Below are 22,644 nucleotides of genomic sequence, written 5' to 3'. Positions count from 1 at the left end.
ATTGACAGGTAGGCGCTGTTACAGATGGCTTGTTAGAGCACCCAGGCCTCATTTGGCCCACCTCAGGTCCACCAATGATCCACATCTTTGCTGATATATTTTGATTAGGCAGGAGGTGGAAGAAGCAGTACATCCAGCAGCATATTTTCTGCTTCAAAAAGGCACTTTGGAAACCATGCAGGCTCTGTCCATTCTTGCCTACTGTAGAAATATGGTGGTTCAACATGTTGGACTGTGTTAAAAATGACCTGCAGCGTCTCTAAGGTAACAAAAACATAACAAATCTTATTTTGTGATTATACACACTAATGAATGAATATTATATTCCATTTCTACCATTTTCTGTGAATAGAGCCTCCTAACACTGACACACTGGACCTTTAAGTGACAAAAGCCATCTTCTGTTCTTATTAAGCTTCTCAAGATATTCATGCTAAAACAGAGAAGAAAAAGAAAATGTAAATAAATAAAAGTTAACATGACATGAGCACTGCGGTCACACCTCACCACTGGCTGCTGATAATGTTTAATTAAAAGTTAACTAGCCCTTCTACCTGGGTGGGACTGTGTTAATCTTACCAGTACTATCTCTTTAACGGGACGGGCGGGGGGACGTTGGGACGGGGACACGGAGCAGAGAGAGGAGGCTGTCTGCCGCAGCTGGACCGACTCCCGCCCGGAACCAGAACAACACTGGCCTCACGGTCTGACACACTGTTATCACTGTACATCTGATGAGAGTCCAGCTCTTCAATCCGCTATGAGAGACTACTCAGCGACTCCGAGCAATGGAGGCGCCTGCATGCCGTGCTGCCAAGTTTGCGTCTTCGCCTTTACCGCATTTCTCATCGTTGCGGAGAGGACGGCACGTGAGTCCTACCTGGGACACACACGCACACGCACGCACGTACACACACACACATACACACCCAGTGTTGTGTCACTAATGGTGCGTCAGTTGACTGTGATGTGATAATATGCGCTCGTGCGCATTCCTGCTGGGTTATTTGACTTTATTGGCGTGTGCGCGCGTGAGTGTGCGCGTGTTTATTTGGTCACAGAGGGTGTGTACAGTGTGTGAGGCTGGAGGAGAGAAAACTCACATATTCACATACAGACAGACGCTTAGGATTTTACATTGTGTTTAAATATCGACAATAATCCAACATACAAAGTTGTAAATTTGTTTTAACTTCCTCTGTGTTGTCATGAATAATAGAGTCAGACCAGAGTCTGCAGTCAGCACTAGTGCGCCTCTTTCCTATTTTTGTACGCTGCATGTTATGAAATCCAGTATGCAGCAAAACTGCAGACTCATCCCAGAGTTTCCCCGTCCTTAAATTTGCATCATTTCAGCTCCTTTATGATCTTTCCTGCGTAAAAACAAAACGGAGGCATGTTGTCGTATTTCAGCGCCCTTTTTTTTTGGAGGTGCATGAATGGACGAGGAGATGGGTGTACCCCAGGATGGGGCCTAGTCTGTCCCGGACAGCCCGCCTATTTAGCTGCTAAAAACGGTTCAGATTACACGTATGGAGGAGGGCAGAGCTGCAGAGCTCAGGCAGGCCAGCGTGATGTGGAGAACAGCCTGTCTACTGTATAGGAGAGGAGAGGAGAGGAGAGGAGAGGAGGCAGCACTCTTGTTGTCAGTAAACCTTAGATAGGATGCAGAGCAGAGGTCATATGAATACAAACAAACTATAATGCTTCACAATCTGACACTTTAACCTCGATGTAAACATTTACAACATCGAAGAATATTGCCAGTCTGTTATTTACAATCTTAATGTAATTAATAACTTAAAATGTCTGTGTCATTGTCCTACAATTGAGTGTGCAGGTGAGGTTTGTCCACATACGTACAATGTGATTTACCTATTAATTAATGTGTTTTATAATTCAAACCGTATTACAATTTCTATATCACAAGCAGATCAGCCGACTGAGCTGACACCAACAACTTACACCCCGATCTGACCCATAATTATAGAATTTAACCTTTAATGTGAATGTATTTATCATTTTGTATTATAGCAGTCCAGGCTGGTCTGTAGATTTAGACATTTCTTTGTGTTTCCACCCTCTTCCTCCAGTGATCTACTGTTTTGTGTACTACCTGTGGGTGGGTCACAACTACTGCTATGCCCATCTTGCTGGCTTCACTGCACTGTTCCTGCTGCCAGGTGAGATTACAACAACAACACCTGTTCAACACCACGACCAATATTTACGCCAGAAATATGTAATTAGTGGTCCCTTAATTACAGCAACAGTAATCACAGTAATAGATATAGGAATAGATATAGATGTTTATATCTCTTTCACTTTCACTCCCAGGTTGGGGTCCTCAGTGGCTCAGTTATCTGTGGTATCTGTCAGATGGACGCATCCGCAGGAAGTCTCTCACCTGGACTCACATCCTGCACCTGGGTATTTTCAAAAGGTGGGCAAACTTTGTGTGCGTGCAGCAAGGACAGTAGAAGTCTGATGATGATGATGATAATTACTCTGTTTTTCTCGATATCTCCCACTTTGCCTCCGTTTCATCCATCTCTGGCCTTCGCAGGCTGTGGGAGTGCATGAGTCTGCCAGATGAGGATGTGTATGGTGAGATCATGCAGCAGGCTGATGCATCTGCCTTACGTCTGTTTGAGGCCTTGGTGGTCACCCTCCCTCAGACACTGCTGCAGACCTATGTGCTCATCTGTACTGATATAGGAATCAAGTCTCCAGGTACAGAGAGACTGAAGAGGGAATGTGGAAAGTATGTGTGCTAATTTGTCTATGTTGTCAGATAATAACCAGCAACATTCAAGAGAGGAAGTTACCTAACATTTTTCATGTAAAGGACTAAACGGATCTGCAAAAAACTATGACACAATAGACCATGATCTATTGCAGACCACTCTGTGAGAGACCTGCGACTAAATACATTTAAAAATCCATATTTGTATTAATCAAATAACACTAAGAAGGGGTCATTTGTTGTGATGATCACCTGAATCTGCACCTCCTCCTGGCTTTATGAAGCTTTCACTAACAAAGACCACACCAATGTGGATATGTATTTAAAATAGTTTATTGCATATTATAGATGAAGGTACACCGAGACAATGTATTGTAGGAGGGTCAAGGGATTGAGGAGTATGAGGGGAGAACTCCAGGTCATAAATGGATGGAGATTGATCAGTGTCAGATGGTAACGGGAAGATGGGCGGTACCGGGAGGTAGTTGAGACTCTATGTGAAGTTGTCCCTTTAACTGAACAAAAAAGAGAGAAAGGAAAAGGGAAAAAAAGAAAATGGGGTGGATGTGAGTCGAAGAAGAAGTGAACAAATAAGAACAAATAAGTACTTTAGGTATCAAAATGGCATAGGTTTGAGACATGGTCTTTGTTTCAGAACCGAGTTATAAAATTTAATTTATAGAGAGTCTTAGCTCATTGTTTAGCTGTCCAGTCAATGACTTTACTGTTCTGGTTCACTCTCACTGCTCTCATAGCCTAGTTTTCAGCTGAAGCTGTAAAAACCCACTGAACACTACCTGCTCACCACCAAAACAGACACAGTTAGCAATGTTGTGGAGAAAACTCCCAAAAACTTGATGAAATAAAAACACTGAGACAGCTGCTTGTGAATCCAAACCCCTTTACTTAAAATCAATTAGCTAGTGAACAGCTAAAGAACCAAATGTTTCCCCCAGGGACAGCTAAAAGAGAGTGAATATTGGAGAGAGAAAAAAGAAATGATAATGTTTCTCCAAAACTGTTTGCTACCAAGGTAGCCATATCAGCTTAACACCACACATCAGTGTATTGTTGGACAATGTAAAGATGTGCGAGCCAGAATAACTCAATACTTCAAGTCAGCATTGTAAATATCATTTACCATGTCTGATATTTTAGTAGTTGTGAGTTGAGTTTTCAGCATAGGCAGATCAAGTGTAAAAAAAAATATATATATATATAATAGTATCCCTCAAACAGTGAGGATCAAATAACTGTTAAATGTGAAAGTAGTTGCTCATAGTGACAAAGCTGCAGAGAGTTATCACCAACTCTGCAGCTCACCTCAGCTCTACAGAACATTTATGTTTTGCTTCCATCTCACTGCTCTCATAAATGTTATATCCAGATGCATCAGGTGGCTAGGTCTAAAAAACCCACTTTACTGCCCAGCACCAAACTGATGTACAGTGTCAGATATTTCCAAAACACATCTTTAAAACAGTGAACACTGGGCTTACATTCATCAGGTGGACAGAAACATGACTCTAAATGAATAATGTTGTTGCTCTGTGTCTGCTTAATGTGAGCAACTGTTAGCCATAACAACTTTATACGATGATAATATGTCAGATGTTTTGTTTTCAGTTTGTGGCGGCGGCAAATTCAAATTATATCTGGTGTAAATTATGAATATAGCATTACAATGTATTATTACAATCAAAGTACTCACATTTCTTTTCCTCCTTCCTGCTCTCTCTCTCCTCCAGCCTCAGTGTGTTTTGTGGTGTGTTTGCTGTCTCTCGCCTGGGCCTTGGTCCTCTATGCAAGAGCCTGTTCACTCATCAGACCAGGACACCTACAAATGACCCCCGCTGCCATTCTCTGTCGACTGCTATGGAGGGTGGGCATACTTAAACAACCTTACAACAGCCAATAAGTACAACAAACGCCCTCAATATAACAGTATCAGTATAATAAGGGGCATGTTTGTGTGAGCGGTCTATTTTCTCTGTCTGCAGGTCAGTATGTTGGGGTCGCGATTTGCCGTTCTCATGCTCTTCACACGTATCTTCAAACAATGGATCCTGGGAGTCATCGGTAAGTCTGGATGCCAAGGCTTCATTTCAAACCTCATATTTGTTGAACCTGACAAACAGTCCATTTTCTGCTGGCTAAAGACAAGAGTTGTGTGGGTTTTAAGCCTAACTATTGCTGTGTGAGTCTTAGTGAGCGCACCCTCCCATCCTCCTTTCCCCTTTTCAGGTTTACAGTAAACAATTTTGTGTTTTTAGTGGGGGGTTTTTAGCATGTGAAATAGTGTGTTTATGGATTCAAGGTTGAATGTTTCATGTGTGTGTGTCAGGTGTGCACTGGCTAGGTGCAACGTTCTGGATGGTGTCCCAGCAGACTGACATTATACGCTCAACTAGTCGATGGAGAATCTTCAACCTCGTTCTGGGAGCCATTCACATCTTCCTTTTCCTTAATGTGAAGTACGGTCAATCCAGATGTCGCATGGCTGGCTTCTACCTGGTATGTGTGTGTGTGTTTGTGGTCAGTTTATAACTGTGTGGCAGAACGTTTTGACAATCTTTTGTTATGAAGACAAGGCAAAGAGGAAGGCGAGCTATGTATGGGCCAATACAAGCACTGAAAACATGTTTGTATCATGTATTGTATGAACTTTTTAAAGTGCAAATAATTGGTGCATCGTAGCTGTCTAGGCACTAATAATTCTAGGTTCAAGGGATCTTACCAAAATGGCATATGTGCTAGTAATAAATTAGATAGAATAGATTAGATTCAATACTGTAACATGAGACAAACTGATTTCAAACATGGGAGTAGGTAACTATGTTCCTCTGTTTCTGTTTGTTCTTCATCAGGCCATGTTCTTAGAGAACGCCTTTCTTCTTCTGGCCTCCTCGTGGTTGTTTACCATGGTGTCCTGGGATACTGTTGGAATCCCGGCTGCAGTGTTTTGTAGCTTCCTTATTGGTGAGACACAGCCACACTCTGTAAAACAAGAGTCTCCAGCCATGCTAGTGGCTCTGTGAGGCTGCACTTAGGCACAGCGGTGCTTAGAGCTAAATGCTGATGTGGCATGCTAAAACGCTGACACTGACGATGCTAATACACTGATATTAAGCAGCTAAAGCGTTTGCCACATTCAACACGTAGGTTTACATTGACATTTGCTAATTCGCATTATATAACACGCATAAATATATTTGTACATAAATATGCATATATATTACAAATTCAAACACATTCTCTTCTCTAAACTTTTACACACCTACGCAGCATTAGTGTGTTTCTCTTCTATTTACCTGTTCCTTTCGCTCGTTCTCCAGGAGTGATTGCCTTGGTGCTGTACTATCGTTTCCTCCATCCTAAATCCTTTGAGATTTTCCAGAGTATTCGTCACAGGGGAATAGGTGGAGCCTGCATGGAGCGTGGATCTACACTCTCATTGGAGGAGAAAGTCACACCTACTTTCCATCGCCATGCAACACTGTCTGGTAAATCAATCAATCAATCTATCTATCTATCTATCTATCTATCTATCTATCTATCTATCTATCTATCTATCTATCTATCTATCTATCTATCTATCTGTCTATCTGTCTATCTGTCTATCTATGACTATGGTTGTTACTCTAATCAGGAGGTGGGACACTCATGGATCTCCCTATCCAATGGGAGGGTTGGAAACATCACCACTGGCTGCTGATTCGCTTGGCCATGAAGACGGGCGATGTAACCAGGATCTGGTCATCGTATGGCGAGGGGGGACTGGCCGGACTGATGGGTCTGTCTGAAGAAGTTCACTCCCCTGATGACTTTCACGTCCCTCGGGTTTGTTGCGTTCCTGTTTCTGAATGTCCTGAGAGTGTCTCCTCTTTAGCATGCAACCATAGTATGATGTCTTTAAGATTGCGTAAAAGTTTTTCTTATTGTTGTTTGTGTGCTTTATCAGATTACCCCTGCACAACCACCGTTTCCTCAGATCTCACACCCTACTCCTCAACCAGCTCCACCACAGGTGACCCAGGCCCCACAGGCAAGATATTTGTTAAAACTATCCTTCATTTAACTGATAATTCAAGGTAAGAATGCAGTAAATGTGTTTGCATTGGAAAATAGGCATGAATTAGCTGAAAACAACACATAGACTGCATCAATTTTCACAAGGTTTAGCACATTTTTCTACAAACCTATGCCAGCAGACTAAATTTAAATATTACAACTGTTATAAGAATTTTCAAATTACCATTCAGTAAGCAGGACTGGATTCAAAGGATCAAAGTTAAGTTGAATTTATTCTTACATACAAGAAGGAGCGTTTAACAGTGCCACACACAAAAGGGGTTACAGAGAAAAAGTAAAGAAAAACTAAAAAGTTGTTTGTGTACAGAAAACTTATTTGTCTGTTTACAGACTGAGACTGAGCTGTCTGTCTTGTCTTCAGGTGAAAGAGGTGGTCCAGCCACCAAGGCCAACTCCATCCACTGTAGTAGCCAGACCAGTGAGGAGAGCTCCTCCCACGACAATCCAGGATATGAGAAGGTTTCCAGAGATCATGCCGGTCCAGGAGGTCATTCCTGAAGAGACTGCAGAAGAAGAGTCCAGCGCGCCACAATCAGATGATAAAGGTTGGATAAACAATGATACCTGTGAGTGCACACACTCAAAAACACTCACTGTAAAGTACTTATTAGTTTCATACTGGATCACCTTTAACCACAACAAAGGGCACCTGTAATGATTTTTTAACTATCATAATGAAAATGGATTATGTTTAAAGTGATGATATGACGACATGAATGGATCAACCTGGTTTGTTATAATGTTAATACAACACATTGACTGTTATATTGGAGCCAGCCGACATCTCACACTGTAATCTATTACATTTTAATGAGGTGCCATGTGTTCTGCCTCATTCAGTGTGCAGCTTTGACATGACTGCACAACAGTCTGCATTGCTGGTATCTATGATCATACGTAAGATCATACATAAGATCATGTGAAGTAATGTGATATTTTGGCCATTTAGGGGCAGCAGAAACAAGCTCTGAACCCTACTTTGACATGGCTTTATAAAGTTGATGTGGCATTATTTGCTTTGGAAATAGTTTCACACATTCAGCAGTTACAAAGCAAACATTATCATTCATTTGGAGTTATTTTGCTGCTGTAGTGGGTAAAACAATAGAGTTGTGGGCCGAGCACTTGCACAATAAAAACTGAAAGGCTCTGTAGAGGTGAGGCCAGCTGCAGAGTCAAGTGTTTAGTGTTTATTTGACTCTGCAGGAGATGTATACTGATTCAAATACACTGACTTCTAATTAAATATGATTTCACTTTCAAAGGTGATGAGGAGTTTCAGAGTGCAGCTTACGGCTCACCGACACTTTCATCCCCGCGGCAAGTAGGAAGCCTCCGCCACATTGACAGCAATGCTGGGACCCTGACCGAAGCCTCGTCCTCTGTGGGTTCCCTGGACATCAAGACTCCCGGCTGGTCACCTGAGCGACGTTCCCCTCTCCTGCTTGGTTCTCCAGACAAGAAACCAGCGTTACCCGGAGAGTCTAGCACTACATTGTACTTCAGCGCCGATGCACAGTCTCCCTCCAGTGGCAGCTATCTTGGCTGGGGCTCTGAGTTGTCGCCCATCTCCACCTACAGAAGTCCCTACCGGATCCGGGAGGCGCGTTTTGTCACATCCACTCCACGACTGGAGCCTCGACCTGAAAGTCCAGGCCTGGCTCCTGTTGTTGTCATCCCTGCGACTCCAACACCAAGTGGAACCCCCGCTTCTCTGACCCCTGCTGCTTCTACACCTGGTAATTCAACACCGGCTGGTTCAACACCTGCAGCTTCAACACCTGCTGCTTCAACTCCTGGTGGTTCGACTCCTGGTCCTTCGACTCCTGGTCCTTCGACTCCTGGTCCTTCAACTCCTGGTGCTTCCACGCCTGGTACTCCTATCATCCCACTCACTCCAGTCATTTCTCACGCTCGCAAACAGCTGGTCCAGTTTGTGGACAGTAAAGAGAGGGCGGTGTAAGGAGGATGGGGGTAAATGGGAAGGGAAATTCTGGGTGGGCAGTGATGTCTTTTACAACTTAGCAGTTAAGGATATACATGAATTCATGCATTAACTAACTTGGGGACGGTTTGAGTTAGGGGACATTCTCATCTCAGTTCATTTGAATCAGCTGTGGAAGGATATAAATTGTTTATGTTTTTCTCCTGACATGCAGGTTAAATTTGCAAAAAATGTGGATGCATTGGTAGCACAGTGGCAAAACACTTGCCAGCCACTGCAATTTTTAATAGTGGTACCTCTGGCCTTGCTGTGTGTTCCAGTTACCATATTTAGCAATGTTTATCAGTAGGAGGTAAATGATGAAACAGGTCCCTGTTGTTGCACTAAAATCTCCAGGTTGGTTGGAGTGGCTGCAGGCAGGGGGTTGTAATAGGGTCACCTTGAATGCCACTGTTGCTCCTTTTGGCAGGTGAAAGGGAAGCAAATTGTATCGGGTGATAGTCTGCTTCCTACTGAGGCCACCAGAGGAGATGGCAGTGACAAACACAGATGCCATTGCAAATTGGGGTTGGGGGAGTTTCTAAGTTAAGTAAGTAAAAACACTACACAGTATGGATCAGTATTTAGAGGAGATCTGGGTTACTCATCAAAAGAAAACACAGTTAAACATTCAAAGGTGCTAATGAATGTGGGGCATCACTTTCATTCATTTAAATAAACCCTTACACTTTTTAATCATGAGACACTAACCACAGCAAACCTAATGCAGTTTAGCCTCTCGCTTCTCAGAAGTAACCTCTAATTTTAGGAACTAATTATTAAAATAATCATTGTTGTGATTATATTTTAAATCGTGGAGCACAAACAATCATATAATTCAAGGCAAAGTTATTTAAATGCTAGTTGGAGCTCAATGAAGATGAATTTTCTAAACTAAACTAGTTTACAATCACTAAACTATAAACGCTGTGCTCCAGGCTGCTGAGCCGAATCTCCTCCTAGCGCCACTCGCCGATGCCAGTTAGTCTGATTCAGTGAAACCAATGATCTGTTATAAGATATATAAATAATGTGTATTTATGCAGATTCAAGCAGACTTCAGAGTTGTTATTATGCTAGCTAACACTTTAGACGATGTTGAACATCCAGTCCGACAGTTCAGTATATGGTTGGTGCTTGCACACACACACATTACTGACACATGTAAACACACAGACACTATTTCTGTAAAATGGTCGTATCTGTTCATTGACGTGTACGTCTTTATTTTAATGAAACTGTCAGATAAGTAAATGATAAAAAGCAAAAGTTTGAGGGAAAAACATTTTTATAAATTATAGCTATGCTTTCCTTTAATTGTTACTGCAATCATTTCAGTCAGTCAGCACTTTACAACTGAAGTTTATTGTTAGCCAGTGGCTGTAGCATGATATTATGTGGGCTACACTATGTTATTATAATGTGATGTTTATCAAAGGGAAATTAAGTAAGCAATATAGAATATTAAAGGAGTGATCAGAACTCATAATTTATGTTTATGGCCTGCAGAAACTCTTTAAATCTAAAACTAAATGCATACATGATTAAACAAAGCTCCACAATTTCTCCATAGTTCCTCTTGCTCTTGACATTTAAAAAAATTTTATAATAATAACAGTCATGAAGAAAATATGCATTACAACACATTTCTGCAGGACATAGGTAGTGTGCGTCTCTAAAATGAGATCGGACAATCACATTTTGTTTGCTTTTAGAATGATGAAGGAAATTGTATGAATGATAATAAGATATAACATATGATATGTGATAATAACGCTGTTAATGTGGGTTGCTATGGCAACAAAAATGTCTGGGAGGGACATGAAGCTAATGTGTATTTTTCTGACTGAGCTAGTGCCCCAAATTGTTCTGGTCCCAAACTAGTTTAAACTTTTTATTTTTTATACTTTATCAATTTCATCAATTAATTTACTGCCCTAATTATTAGCATTATTAGCCTTGTTTAAGTTGTTGTTGCCATCCATTTACTTACGTTTTAATTGTTTTTATTGAAGAGCACACAGCGAGCAAGCTGTTATTACTGAAGCTTAAGTCATGAAACTATAGACTAGCTGCTTTTTTTAAATTGCCGATATGAAGACCAGTTTTCCTTCTTGCAGAGGAAAATTTCTACATTCAGTTTCTTGTTAAATAAGAAAAAAAAAACTTCCTCAAATGTAGACAATCCATCGCAGTAAACATGTAACATTGCACCCCACTCAAATAAATGTAAATATCTACTAGAGAATGATGCTCCACAAACCTTGTTAATTACTCAAAAATACAGTAGAACACTAAAACTAGTTTGCAAGCTAATGGCAGTTTTTATTAAATAACTGGGGGAAATCAACTTTTGACATAGTCTTAAACTAACAGCTCAAACTCTAAATGACTATTACTGTATTCTCCTGTAAAGCCCATTACTCACAAATGTTATGTTGTCCTTCAGCTTATATATTAGTTGAACCTCCTACCTCAAAAAAATTAAATTTCTTTCATCAGGGAGAAAATGTTGCTTAGTGTATGTAAAAACACTCTGAACCTTTGTTTAGCAGAATCAAACATTTTGGATAATGTATTTATCAGCTGGGTGAGGGACAGAGGTTACAGAATAGAAATGTTGCATAAAGGCACATCCTGGAAATAATAATGCGCTGCTATGAGTTTCAAGTTTGGTCGATGCCAGTATTATGTCATGTTATGATTATTATTTATTTCAATATATGATTGTAACCATAAAATGTGATATTAGTCTTCCATGTATATTTATCTTTTATTTTCTGTTTTTCTTTAACCACGCTATGTTAATTTTCTTTCTTTCTTTCTAAACATATATAATAACTATAAAGTAAAGTCTATAAATGTAATGAGCAGTTAAATGGTTGTGCTGCTCATGTTTGGTGATAAAACATGGGCAGCACTTTGAGAATATAAGATGATTTATGGAACAAAGTACAGAGAAAAAAAACCTGCTTTTGGTGGAACGGCTTTATCAAACTGTGTCAAACTGTTATCCATATTCCTGCTAATAGATAAAGGAGTCACTGCATGTTACTCATTCATACAGACATCCACAGAATTGTATCTATTCCTTTAGCGAGAGAAAGCACTCACAGTAACTACACACACATTACAGTAATTAACACAATGCTAGAATGTGCAAAAGCAATAAGTCAGTTAATGAAATGTATCTTAGTGCACTTATTAAAAATGATCCATGCACACGCTTTAGACGATGCCTTGGCTTGATCATCATGAATCAGCGCTTTGCCTTGTAGAAAGACAGCTTCAGCTTGTCTCGTGTGTGTGTTGCTTTATATTAGAACTATATGCTTTGCTTTGTGTACCTAATGCATATGATAACCTTTGCTTGTGTTTCTAATTTGGCTACTTTTGTATTTTTTTAAATGTTATTATTCTTTTATATTTGGTCACATGTACTGTTATGAAATGTGGACAGCCACGGTGCAGTGTTTCAAGGTTTTGTGCTGAAGTTTCACATGTGAAATTGTTTATAGTTTTCATTGACAGACTGGAATCAGTTTGCTGATTGAGTGTAACATCACTTAGTCACCGGACGACCTCCATTTATCAACACGCGTCACCTCATCTCTGCAAGGATTCCCACAGGGCAACTGTGGTTGGTGATAGTAAGTCATTAGCTGTGCTATTGATGTGACAAAATAAAGTCATAAACCGTCAAAGCTCAGAGGGCACTGTTGTATTTTATTGCATGCGATGATATTTCTATATTTTTAGACACCGATAGAAACATATAGATGCATAGAAATGCACAATCATTGTGTAATTGATATTGTGATGGATACACTGTAAACTGAGTCTAGTTACAGTACAATGGCAGCTCTTGTGTAATGGACATACTGTACTGTTTACATTATCACATGGCTGGATTAACCTGCCAGAGGGACCTGGGGCACAAAGCTTAAAACAATAAAAGTCAATAATATACTGTATGTGCAATTGGTTATACATACATTAATAAATACATAAGCAAAAGACAGTAATGACATAAAGTTAAAAAGTTGTATAAAAGCATAGATATGTCAAGAAAAAGACTGAATGTTAACACACATAGGATGTGTTTTTATTAAAGTAACAATCTCGAGGAGCTCTGTAATGTTTTCTTTGGCAGCACCTATGGCGATAAGTGGTAATTGCAGGTTTGTTTTTGGACCTTACTTCCAAAAAGATCCAAACATTGTGCATAGTCATCAATCTTTTCTTTGTTTGTTTGGCCATAGTAACTATGTGTAACGCTAGCAGAGACCAGGCAAAACTGAATGCATATGTTGTGTTAGCTCTGCTTGCCCTCTCTGGTGGACCAACCACTGCTGGGTGATCAATGTCTCCACACTGCTTGAGATTTTTCCCTAGGACTGTCGCCACACACCCAGTTCATAATCCTGCAAATGCAAAGACTAATCTGTTGACTATAGATTCAGTCACCATGTGTTACCTCATTTGGTGACTTATCACTTTGAGTTAATCAGTTGTTACTTGAGTTTAAATGTAAATTTGTTAAAACTACCTGATTATTATAATAATATAATAATGATAATACATTTTATTTAAGAGCACTTCTCTAAGTACTCAAAGGCACTTTATTAAGAAAGTCTTTTTGGTCACTTACTTAAAATGAGGATCTGTTGTTACGCAACTTCCTTGGTGAAACAATGATTAAAGTCAGTGTGCTGTGCTTACAGTATTTGCACCATCTCATCATTTTTAAAAGTCAGATGACAGACTCATAAAAGGAAGAGAAAACAGCCAAACAATCAGCATGTTCTCTGTGGTCAGTGAATCAGCAAGATGCTGCATTAAACAGCATGCAGGCCAAAAAATCTTATCATCAGTTACAAATCACAAGTTACGGGAAAAATCACTTACAACTCACAGATAAAATCCTCAGCAGTCACGTGTAATTAATTAAATGCATCATAAAACACTATATTTTAACACATGAATGTCAATAAAACATCTTTCAAAGGATAACTACATCAACATTTATCTAGTTATACTGTATGTTTGGCTGATATAGGATGAACTAATCTCTTACCTGTTGCAATAAAAATATAATTTTAATTGGCTTTTTTCAAATGTCTTAATCAGACAAATTACAATGATGTGACTTTGGGGCTTGAGTTGTATCTGAGACACTATTGCCCAGAAACAAATATGGACTAGGGTATTATGTTGAGCTTTTCTAGATAGTTTAAAGGTATCAGTGATGTTTAGTAGAACCATAATGATTGATCAATGTGCACACTTCTTAAATTCCAGATTTTTAGTCACTATTATCATGGATTCTTATTACTAAACACATCTATGTGCTCAGACCCAGGGGCCCAAGGGATCCCTTAAACCAGCACCTCTGTTTTGAGTGTTATGTTTTAACATTTCTCAGTGGAAAGTCAAAGTGGGGATGCTCCTGATCTTATACAAGTTATTTGCCAATGTGATCAGACATCCTACAAAACCTTTAAGGGGCTTTTAATGTGTGGATTAGGTACAAACTTACCTAGGGGGGTTGTTATCTCAGATGTTGTACTATACTTTGCTGCTACATCCCTGCGTTTACAAAATATTTCATATTTACAATTTTGACTTTTATATAATATATATATATACTAAATACACTGTTATTTTAGAGAGAGAACAGTAAGAATTTAAGTTCAAGTGTGTAGGATTTAGTGGCATCTAGCTGTGAGACTACAACAAACTGAATACTCCCTCTCTTCAGTAACCCTCCACTTCCAAGCGTGTAAGAGAAAATACAATGGCCATGAAACTTGTGGAAACTGTGAAAGGCACTCTTTTGTGTTTTATTTGTCCATTCTGGGCTACTGTAGAAACATTGTGGCAACATTGTGGGAGTAAAAAGGCTCATTTTGAGGTAACAAAAACATAATGATTCTGATTATTTGACATTATATTCAAATTTCAGCCCATATATCCTCTTAAATGTTACACACTGGACTTTCAAAATGATGATAGTAAAATTAAACAATATTACATGAGAGGGTGTGCTTTAACATCAATATTGGCACGCCAGTGATGCGGTTAGTGGCACTGAGGTGCCAGTTATAAATTAAAGCTCACCCTTGAATAATATTGCGATTATACAACAATTACAAACTTAAATAAATTATATAATCATAAGGTTTTTTATATTTTTGAGGCAATTTACCTTTCAGAATACTAATTTTCTCTCAGTTTCTATGGCGATACATGGTTTTCCACAACCCGAATAAATACCACACCTGCCTTGGTAGGTAACATATTACATGTAAAAATTAATGTTTTAATATTGCATATTAAGTGCATGAACTTCACAGTTATTTGTAAGCACAGCTGATGGTGAGATGTGATACAGAAACATTCATTTCATAGACTGTATTAGAGAGAGACGGCGCTTCTAGCACCGCCTAGCGGTCAGATTGAAGCGGTGCATGTTCACAGTGACCCGTTGCACCAATCTCAGTTGTCGTTAATGACACAGTTTAGACACAGAGTCGCATCATTATCAGTGTGTGATAACCTCACTAACGTAACAAACCAGGACACTATAACCACACGGCGGAACAGAAAGCGGGGTGCTGACTTTCACTGTCGATCACATGAGCTGCATTCATGTGACCGGTTCACGTGGTCACAGGGATAAATGAAGGAGGGCGACACACAGCGCTTGACAATCATTCACTTAGTTGACTGGGCAGTCAAAGAGAGAGGGGCTAATCTGAAGCTGAAGATTGAAGTTCACAGCTGGTTGAAGTCCACAGAGCTACAGGTGAGTGATTAACGTGTTTTTACGGGTTTGTGATCACAGCCGTTAACCGTTAATCAGACGTTAGTGTGTTGTTTACACGGCGAGTTAGCAGCAAAGCTAGCTGAACACGCTACACTTTAAGACGAGCTAAAACAAATAACACATTAAACGCTATGCAGAGTCAATATTCTGGATTAGTTTGATATATAAAAGAGCAGTTTGAGTTTGTTTTTCATAGCTCAAACTCTGGTTGTTGTTGTTCTTCACTGTCTGACCTGGTTCAGGTTTCACAGTCAGGAGCTGATAAGATAAACACAACTAACTACTCGTGTTATTAATGATTAAGACACGTTAAAGTGTTTAATGACATCTGGTGTAAGCTCAGTTAAAGAAAGCAAAGAACTTAAAACCACAAGTTAGAATAAATATGTGACATGATTCATCGGGGAAATGGAAAGTGAAACTGTGTTTTTGTGGGTGCAGACATTTCGTCCTTTTTTTATTTAACCAGACAGGAGAGGAAGACTGAGAGTGTTTTATAAAGCATGTCTGTGATGCAGACAGGAGGGGCAGGTAAAGCTGAATGAACTGGAAGTGGTTATACTTCACTACAACTTCCAGTCCAGACTGTTTTTACAGACTGTTTGTGCAACCACAAACAAAACTGACCTGACCCTTTTTAACTGCTGTGTAAACTATGTGACTAACTTTAAGTCTGCTCTCTTTTCTGGAGGTCCCAGACTTTCTGCTATGTTGTTAAGACGTGGATTATAAAGCATGAGCAGGGTCTATAACAAAGCGATGGACACGCCTTACTATTCAAACATACTGGCCTCTTCCTGGTTACAAGGCTTTCCTAAACTGACTTCACCTGTCAAAACAAGTTTCTCTGTGACCTGTTGTCCTTCACAAATCAATGTTTTCTTTCCCTGTGGTAAGGAATGATAAGGCTTGTCATGTCTCAGCTGTATCTTGTGTGCTTCTAAAAAACTATTGTGTAAACCAAAAATGAGGAAACTACTGAGTGACCTTTTTATCAGGTCTTTCAGTAGATAATGTTCATTAATTACACAGGAGTCAGACTGCATGAGGCCTTGCTATTCACATGTGCAGGTGTGTGCATAGATAGATAGATAGATAGATAGATAGATAGATAGATAGGGAAATACTGTATATCTACAAAATGTTATTATTCTCAGGTTTTAGTGCTGGAGGCATAGAGAGCAATTTTATAACATGCAAAAGAATACTGCACCTACAGTATAGTTTATCTTTTTTAAAAACCTGATCCTGCAGGTTAATCATTACTTAATAGTCTTCGATTTCATAGGTATTTATTAATACTGATCAGTGTCCTGTTTAACACCTGTTTTAAAGAGAAGACAGAGCTGAGAATAATGTTTAAAGAAACAAAGGTCTTGTCCTGCTGAAGCCTGTTGAAGATCGTGTCATGTGAAGAGCATTGGTTCTACTTATGAAACAGTTGATGTGGAACCTGAATGTCTTTTTTTTTTCTCTCTCTCTCTCTGACTCACCCATTTCTGTCTTGATGGTAAACCTCCCACACAAGGAACAAATTGCACAAGCCCTTAGCCTTTTAAAAACCCATGTCTAAACTGTCATCACACCAATAGCTGTTTTTATTTCAGAGAATTTGACATTTTGCGGATGTTGATCTCATGTCAAAGAGAGGCTCCACAGCCCACCACTGACTCAGCATGTTAATGTAGTCTTGCCATGAGAAGTGTTGAAAGTAAATGACATAAGACTGAAACCTTCAGGGGAGTCACCAATGCACCAAGTCAGCAGGGTTCACTTCTCAAAATCAGAATCAAATTATGGCTTCAGTCGTGTGTGTGTGTGTGTGCTTGAACCACTTCTCTAAAAGCTGAAATAAATGAACTTGTCATTTGGATTTTTCTGGTGGGTCAGATTTGAATTTGTGCAAAATCTAGAAAAACTTAAAGAATACATCCCCAACAGCTGCAGGCTAATTGAAATCTCTATAGCTGATTTGTAAACACAACTAAGCGGCTGAAAATACACTGCTCATGCACTTATGAAAACCTGGTTTAGATTTTTAAGAGGAAGGCGACAGACTGGAGTATATCACATGCTGCCTTATTATGATTTCAGGAAACAGATGTCATTGTGTAATGGGGAATTTTCTTCCTTCTTGTTGTACTTTCTGCTCGTTGGCTTCAGTCGTGATCTCAAACCAGTTCATTGGAAATCATATTTTCTCTCACAGGCCTAAGGTTTTTAGATTCCCTTCTGCTTTTCGTCTGATAGAGACCAGACATGCCTAAACAGGTGTGCTGGTTTTTACCTCTTGTTCTTGAGAGAGGGTCTGTTTGACAGTGCTTACTTAATGCATACAGACTCTCTGTATGCAATAAGTTCCTACATAAGACAAAACAGAATCGCTGTGTCTCTTACTTACACTTTTGTTCTGCACTCCTGCTGTTTATACATCGTGCGTTGTTTTATCAAGGCTGTCAGGGTTTGAAGCTGCACGTGAGTTCATCCCATCATCTTTACAAAGAATCACAGTGTCTGCATTGGTATTGATTTTGCCCGACTTAAAGCATCCGTCATATCCTGAGCTCAGCCCGTGCCTCCTGTTTTAATAGACTACATTATGATCTCTAATGGGTTCCTGTCAGTGCATTTCACATCTGATAATGTTGTCTCACATGAATATGGAGAGGGAACTTGAACCAAACGGAGCACGCCTTTTACGAAAATACAGTTACAATGCAGGTGATATTTCTGCAATATGAGGAACTATATTTATTCTTTGTGCTTTTTGTGGGAACTGAAACAGTTACAGTTGAGTAAGCAACAGTGACAGCCTTCTGCTAAACCAAATGCACTGTCTATTGAAAGTCTAAAGTCCCTTTCTTGTGTGTGCACATGTAGATTAATTTGAAGAAATTGGTTGAAATCACTGGACTGCTTTATTGTTTGTGCATGCCTGCTCATGCAGTGTGCCCACCACTTAAAACATGCATGACTGAGGATAACAGTTTTCACTGTGTACACATGTTACACTTGTAAATGCACCCAGTGTGATGTCTCATCAGCTGTGAATTGTTTTTAAAGCCTAGTTTTAAGAGTTAATGTAAGTGGGGAATGAGCTTTTTTTTCTTTTTCTTTGAGTTTCTGAAGTTAAAAGTCAGTGTTTGTTGGATTTAGGGTTACATATTCATGGTAAGATGTAGGGATTCACATATCTCACGTACATTTTGTCCTGTCAATAACAAACGTGCCCTCTTCATGTTGTGTGTTCAGTCAGAATGTGGCGTGCAGCCTTCCTGTTATTGGCTGCCAGCTTGTCTGTAAGCCTGGCCAGACCCCACCTTAAACCACTGTCCAGTGAGATGGTCAACTTCATCAACAAGTTCAACACAACCTGGAAGGTGAGTTTTTGTTTTGTCTTTTCTTACCTTGCACCCTTTGTGTCTGTGGGTTTAAGTGGTTCTAAACAAATGTCCCTCCTCTCCTTCAGGCTGGTCACAACTTCCATAATGTTGACTACAGTTATGTCCGGAAACTCTGTGGTACGATGCTGAAAGGACCTAAACTGCCAATCATGTGAGTCTCACTCAGTATTCTTGCATATTAGGTAGAGTAAGTGTTTGCTGTGTTGTACTGTCCCCTAATTAAATGAAATAATAAAGAGAAGCATTGGTTTCAGTGTCAAGGAGCAAGGCTGTGTAGTTGTCGTAGCACAGTAATATTTGAGTCTGTAACTGTTTCCCCTCTACAGGATTCAGTATGCTGGAGACATGGAGCTGCCAGATGAATTTGACTCCAGAGAGCAGTGGCCCAACTGTCCCACTCTGAAGGAGATCAGAGACCAGGGCTCCTGTGGATCCTGCTGGGTGAGATTACTATATTCAATTACCTGAGATTGACCATTAATATTTATTAAAGGAACTCACATGTACACTCGTGTTTCATAGAACTTTTAAATCTGAACTGTAAATGACACTATCTGTCCTGTGACATGTCTTCTGGTTCTTTTGCCCACAGGCGTTCGGCGCCGCAGAGGCCATCTCTGACCGTGTCTGTATCCACAGCAATGCCAAGGTCAGCGTGGAAATCTCCTCAGAGGATCTGCTGACTTGCTGTGAGAGCTGTGGCATGGGGTGAGATGCAGCAATGTGTGAAAAGTTTCACATTCTTCAACAGATAATTTCAGTGATCTACTATATGGAGGCCATAATCCAGAGTTTAGTAGCAAAGCATACTGTTTTGAAATTTGAATTACTGGATATTTAATGAGAGAGGAGAATGAATTGACTCAATATAAGCTCACCAATGAATGATCTAATCTTAAGATCATACTTTTTTCATCAGTGTAATTGTAAAATTAATTTTCATTCATTCTCTGTGGGTCACAGCAATCTCTGTCCTAACCTGCTGTAACCTTTCATGAAACTTATTCCAGTGAATTCCACAAAATGAGCTACACAAGGACTGTAACTTAATGCAGTCTCAAACTGTCAATTCAGTTTTGTTTGTATCTCGCCAAATCATAGGAGAAAGTATCTTAGGACATTTAGAGCAGATCTAGACTTTTCTCTTTTTAAAATATTATTTATAGAGAGTGAACACTTCCCAATAAGGATTCAGAGTCAGTATGGGGAGAGAAAAATATGGATCAATGCTGCCATGATGAATAGCATAGCATTAGTCTGTAAAGGTGGAAACATTTTGAAGAAACGTTTGTTTCTTCATTTTCTTTTTTAGATGTAATGGTGGTTACCCTTCAGCTGCCTGGAACTTTTGGACCGAACACGGCCTGGTCTCTGGAGGTCTCTATGACTCCCACATCGGTGAGTGTTGTGTGTGAGAGACTCCTACAGTGGTACGTGTGTGTCTGTGGCGACTACAGTTCTGATACTATCTTTGTGTCTATAGGCTGTCGTCCCTACACCATCCCTCCCTGCGAGCACCATGTAAATGGCAGCAGACCTCCCTGCACTGGGGAGGGTGGAGACACACCCCAGTGCATACTCAAGTGTGAATCTGGATACACACCCAGCTACAAAGAGGACAAGCACTTTGGTAAGATCAGTGGTCAAAGTATTATTAATCTGTCACTAACAGTCATACGTTTACACTCACTGGCACATTTACACATGCACTGTATATAATGGATCTCTGACAAACTGTTGAGTTCATTCCAGGGTGTCATAGCTGAACATTGGATCCTAAATGTGTGTTGCAGGTAAAACGTCTTACAGCGTGCTGTCAAATGAGAAGCAGATTCAGGCTGAGATATACAAGAATGGTCCAGTAGAGGGAGCCTTTAGTGTCTATGAAGACTTTGTGCTGTACAAGTCTGGTAAGAAACACGCAATCAATCAAGACAAACTGGTCTAAAGACACAATCTGAATGCTCATTGTGATTTTTTTTATTTTTTTTTGTAATGTGTCTGAAATACTTTTATGTACTTGAAATCAAACGCTCTTCTCTTTTTTTGTCCTCATCTCAGGTGTGTATCAGCATGTGTCTGGCTCTGAGGTTGGTGGCCACGCCATCAAGATGTTGGGCTGGGGTGTGGAGAATGGTGTTCCCTACTGGCTCTGTGCCAACTCCTGGAACACAGATTGGGGTGATAACGGTGAGCAGAGACATATTTAACTATTATCTAACATTCATACATTGATGAGACTGTAGCTCTTCTATTTACAAGCATAAAGGGACTGGAATATTACAAATCCTATAGTTTAATGCAGTGTAATACACAAACTGCATTAATTGTACAGACATAACTAATAATAATACTACTATTGCTACTTTTCAGACATTCTGAATATGAGAGCCATATGCACACCATACCATACGCTCTCACGTTTAAGACATGAAAATATTTGTATATAAACTTTCCTCTGGTCTGTTTCTGGTCTTCAGGATACTTTAAAATCCTGCGTGGATCAGATCACTGTGGTATTGAGTCTGAAGTTGTGGCAGGGATTCCCGTGTAAAACCTAAGGTAAGACAACAAAACAACACATAAAGTATTGGCCTCAAACAAACCTTTCTTTACTGTTTGCTAGCTTGTGGACCTTGATACACTGCAGTAGCTTCCATTTCAAGTATTTGTGAAATCCCCAACAAGGTTTAAGAGTAGTTGAAGTTTATGACTCACTGTTTTTTCCTCTTCCAGACGTTGAGCTGCAGTGTCCATTACCTAATCACTAGAGGGCGACACACTCCACTTGCCTGCTCTGGAAGTCTGCTCATGTTCGACTGCTTTTAGTCCTTTTTCAATAACCAAATTGCATACTGATCACCTTGTACACCCAACATGTCATATTTTTTTAACAGCACACAGAAAAGTTCAAGAGCAACCTTCACTTCACTTGGGTGGATTAGCAGATAGAGTATGACAAACACTATATGCTGAGCACACATCGCCATTGTTGAACTGAAAGTGTTATTTCTAAATGAGTCAATGTAAGCTCTTGTTCCTTCACATTTTTTTTTTTTAAAGCTATCACAAGGTTGCACTGGTGGAAAATGTGTTTAAAACACATGTATCTCATGTTATCTCTGGTAATTTGAGGCAAACTATCATTGTTGTAAAAAATTTGAAAGTGTTTGGCCTTCAGCCTGTGATAGAAAGAAATTACAAGAGTCTGCCTAATGCATTTTTAAATGCTTTCATATTCATTTGCATCCAATGCTGTTTCTCAGTGTCACAAATGCCACTCCATAATGGTTAGGATGTATTCAATGTAATCGGTGCCTTTTTAGTGTTTTTAAAGTGACATCACACGATCAATTAAAGTGTTTTTTGTTTTTGTTTTTAATGATCAAAATATTGGCACAAAACTGTCATGTTCTGAATTAAATAAACCAACATTTGGTTCCCAATATTGTGTTGTTACTCTTTAATATACATGCTGACATTTTAAATTGATTATTAACATTTTATGTGACTGTTTTAATGTCTGAGTCACAGAGAAAATGTGGGTCAACATGTGATAGATGAATGGATGTGTGAGTCAAACTATTCT

The 22,644-nt window shown here is 39.6% G+C and overlaps 2 protein-coding genes across 4 annotated transcripts; both read left to right on the top strand.

Moving 5' to 3' along the window:
* The first annotated feature begins 610 nt into the window (after positions 1-610).
* On the top strand, positions 611-12,526 carry xkr5b (XK related 5b). Of its 3 annotated transcripts, none has more exons than XM_019253824.2 (13): positions 611-869; positions 2,094-2,183; positions 2,338-2,443; positions 2,567-2,733; positions 4,495-4,628; positions 4,747-4,825; positions 5,091-5,260; positions 5,614-5,725; positions 6,082-6,249; positions 6,396-6,586; positions 6,708-6,773; positions 7,200-7,404; positions 8,104-12,526. In XM_019253824.2, the coding sequence occupies exons 1-13, from the start codon at positions 761-763 to the stop codon at positions 8,799-8,801; spliced, it is 2,295 nt and encodes a 764-aa protein (XP_019109369.1). In that variant the 5' UTR covers positions 611-760; the 3' UTR covers positions 8,802-12,526. The 3 variants fall into 3 exon arrangements, with proteins under 3 accessions (XP_019109369.1, XP_010730663.2, XP_019109368.1); XM_010732361.3 differs by having other exon boundaries at positions 6,708-6,791; positions 7,200-7,383; XM_019253823.2 differs by having other exon boundaries at positions 6,708-6,791.
* A 2,946-nt stretch (positions 12,527-15,472) lies between these two features.
* Positions 15,473-22,501, top strand: ctsba (cathepsin Ba). Its single transcript, XM_010732314.3, has 11 exons — positions 15,473-15,630; positions 18,904-19,031; positions 19,121-19,206; positions 19,382-19,496; positions 19,648-19,763; positions 20,368-20,453; positions 20,539-20,685; positions 20,849-20,965; positions 21,117-21,245; positions 21,536-21,617; positions 21,792-22,501. Exons 2-10 carry the CDS (start codon positions 18,909-18,911, stop codon positions 21,607-21,609), a joined length of 993 nt encoding a protein of 330 aa, XP_010730616.2. The 5' UTR covers positions 15,473-15,630; positions 18,904-18,908; the 3' UTR covers positions 21,610-21,617; positions 21,792-22,501.
* Positions 22,502-22,644: the final 143 nt, after the last annotated feature.

Source organism: Larimichthys crocea, chromosome VIII, assembly GCF_000972845.2.
Source record: "Larimichthys crocea isolate SSNF chromosome VIII, L_crocea_2.0, whole genome shotgun sequence".
Taxonomy (NCBI): Eukaryota; Metazoa; Chordata; class Actinopteri; family Sciaenidae; genus Larimichthys; species Larimichthys crocea.
Note: the sequence above shows the minus strand (reverse complement) of the source record. Positions and strands in the feature narration are given on the sequence as shown.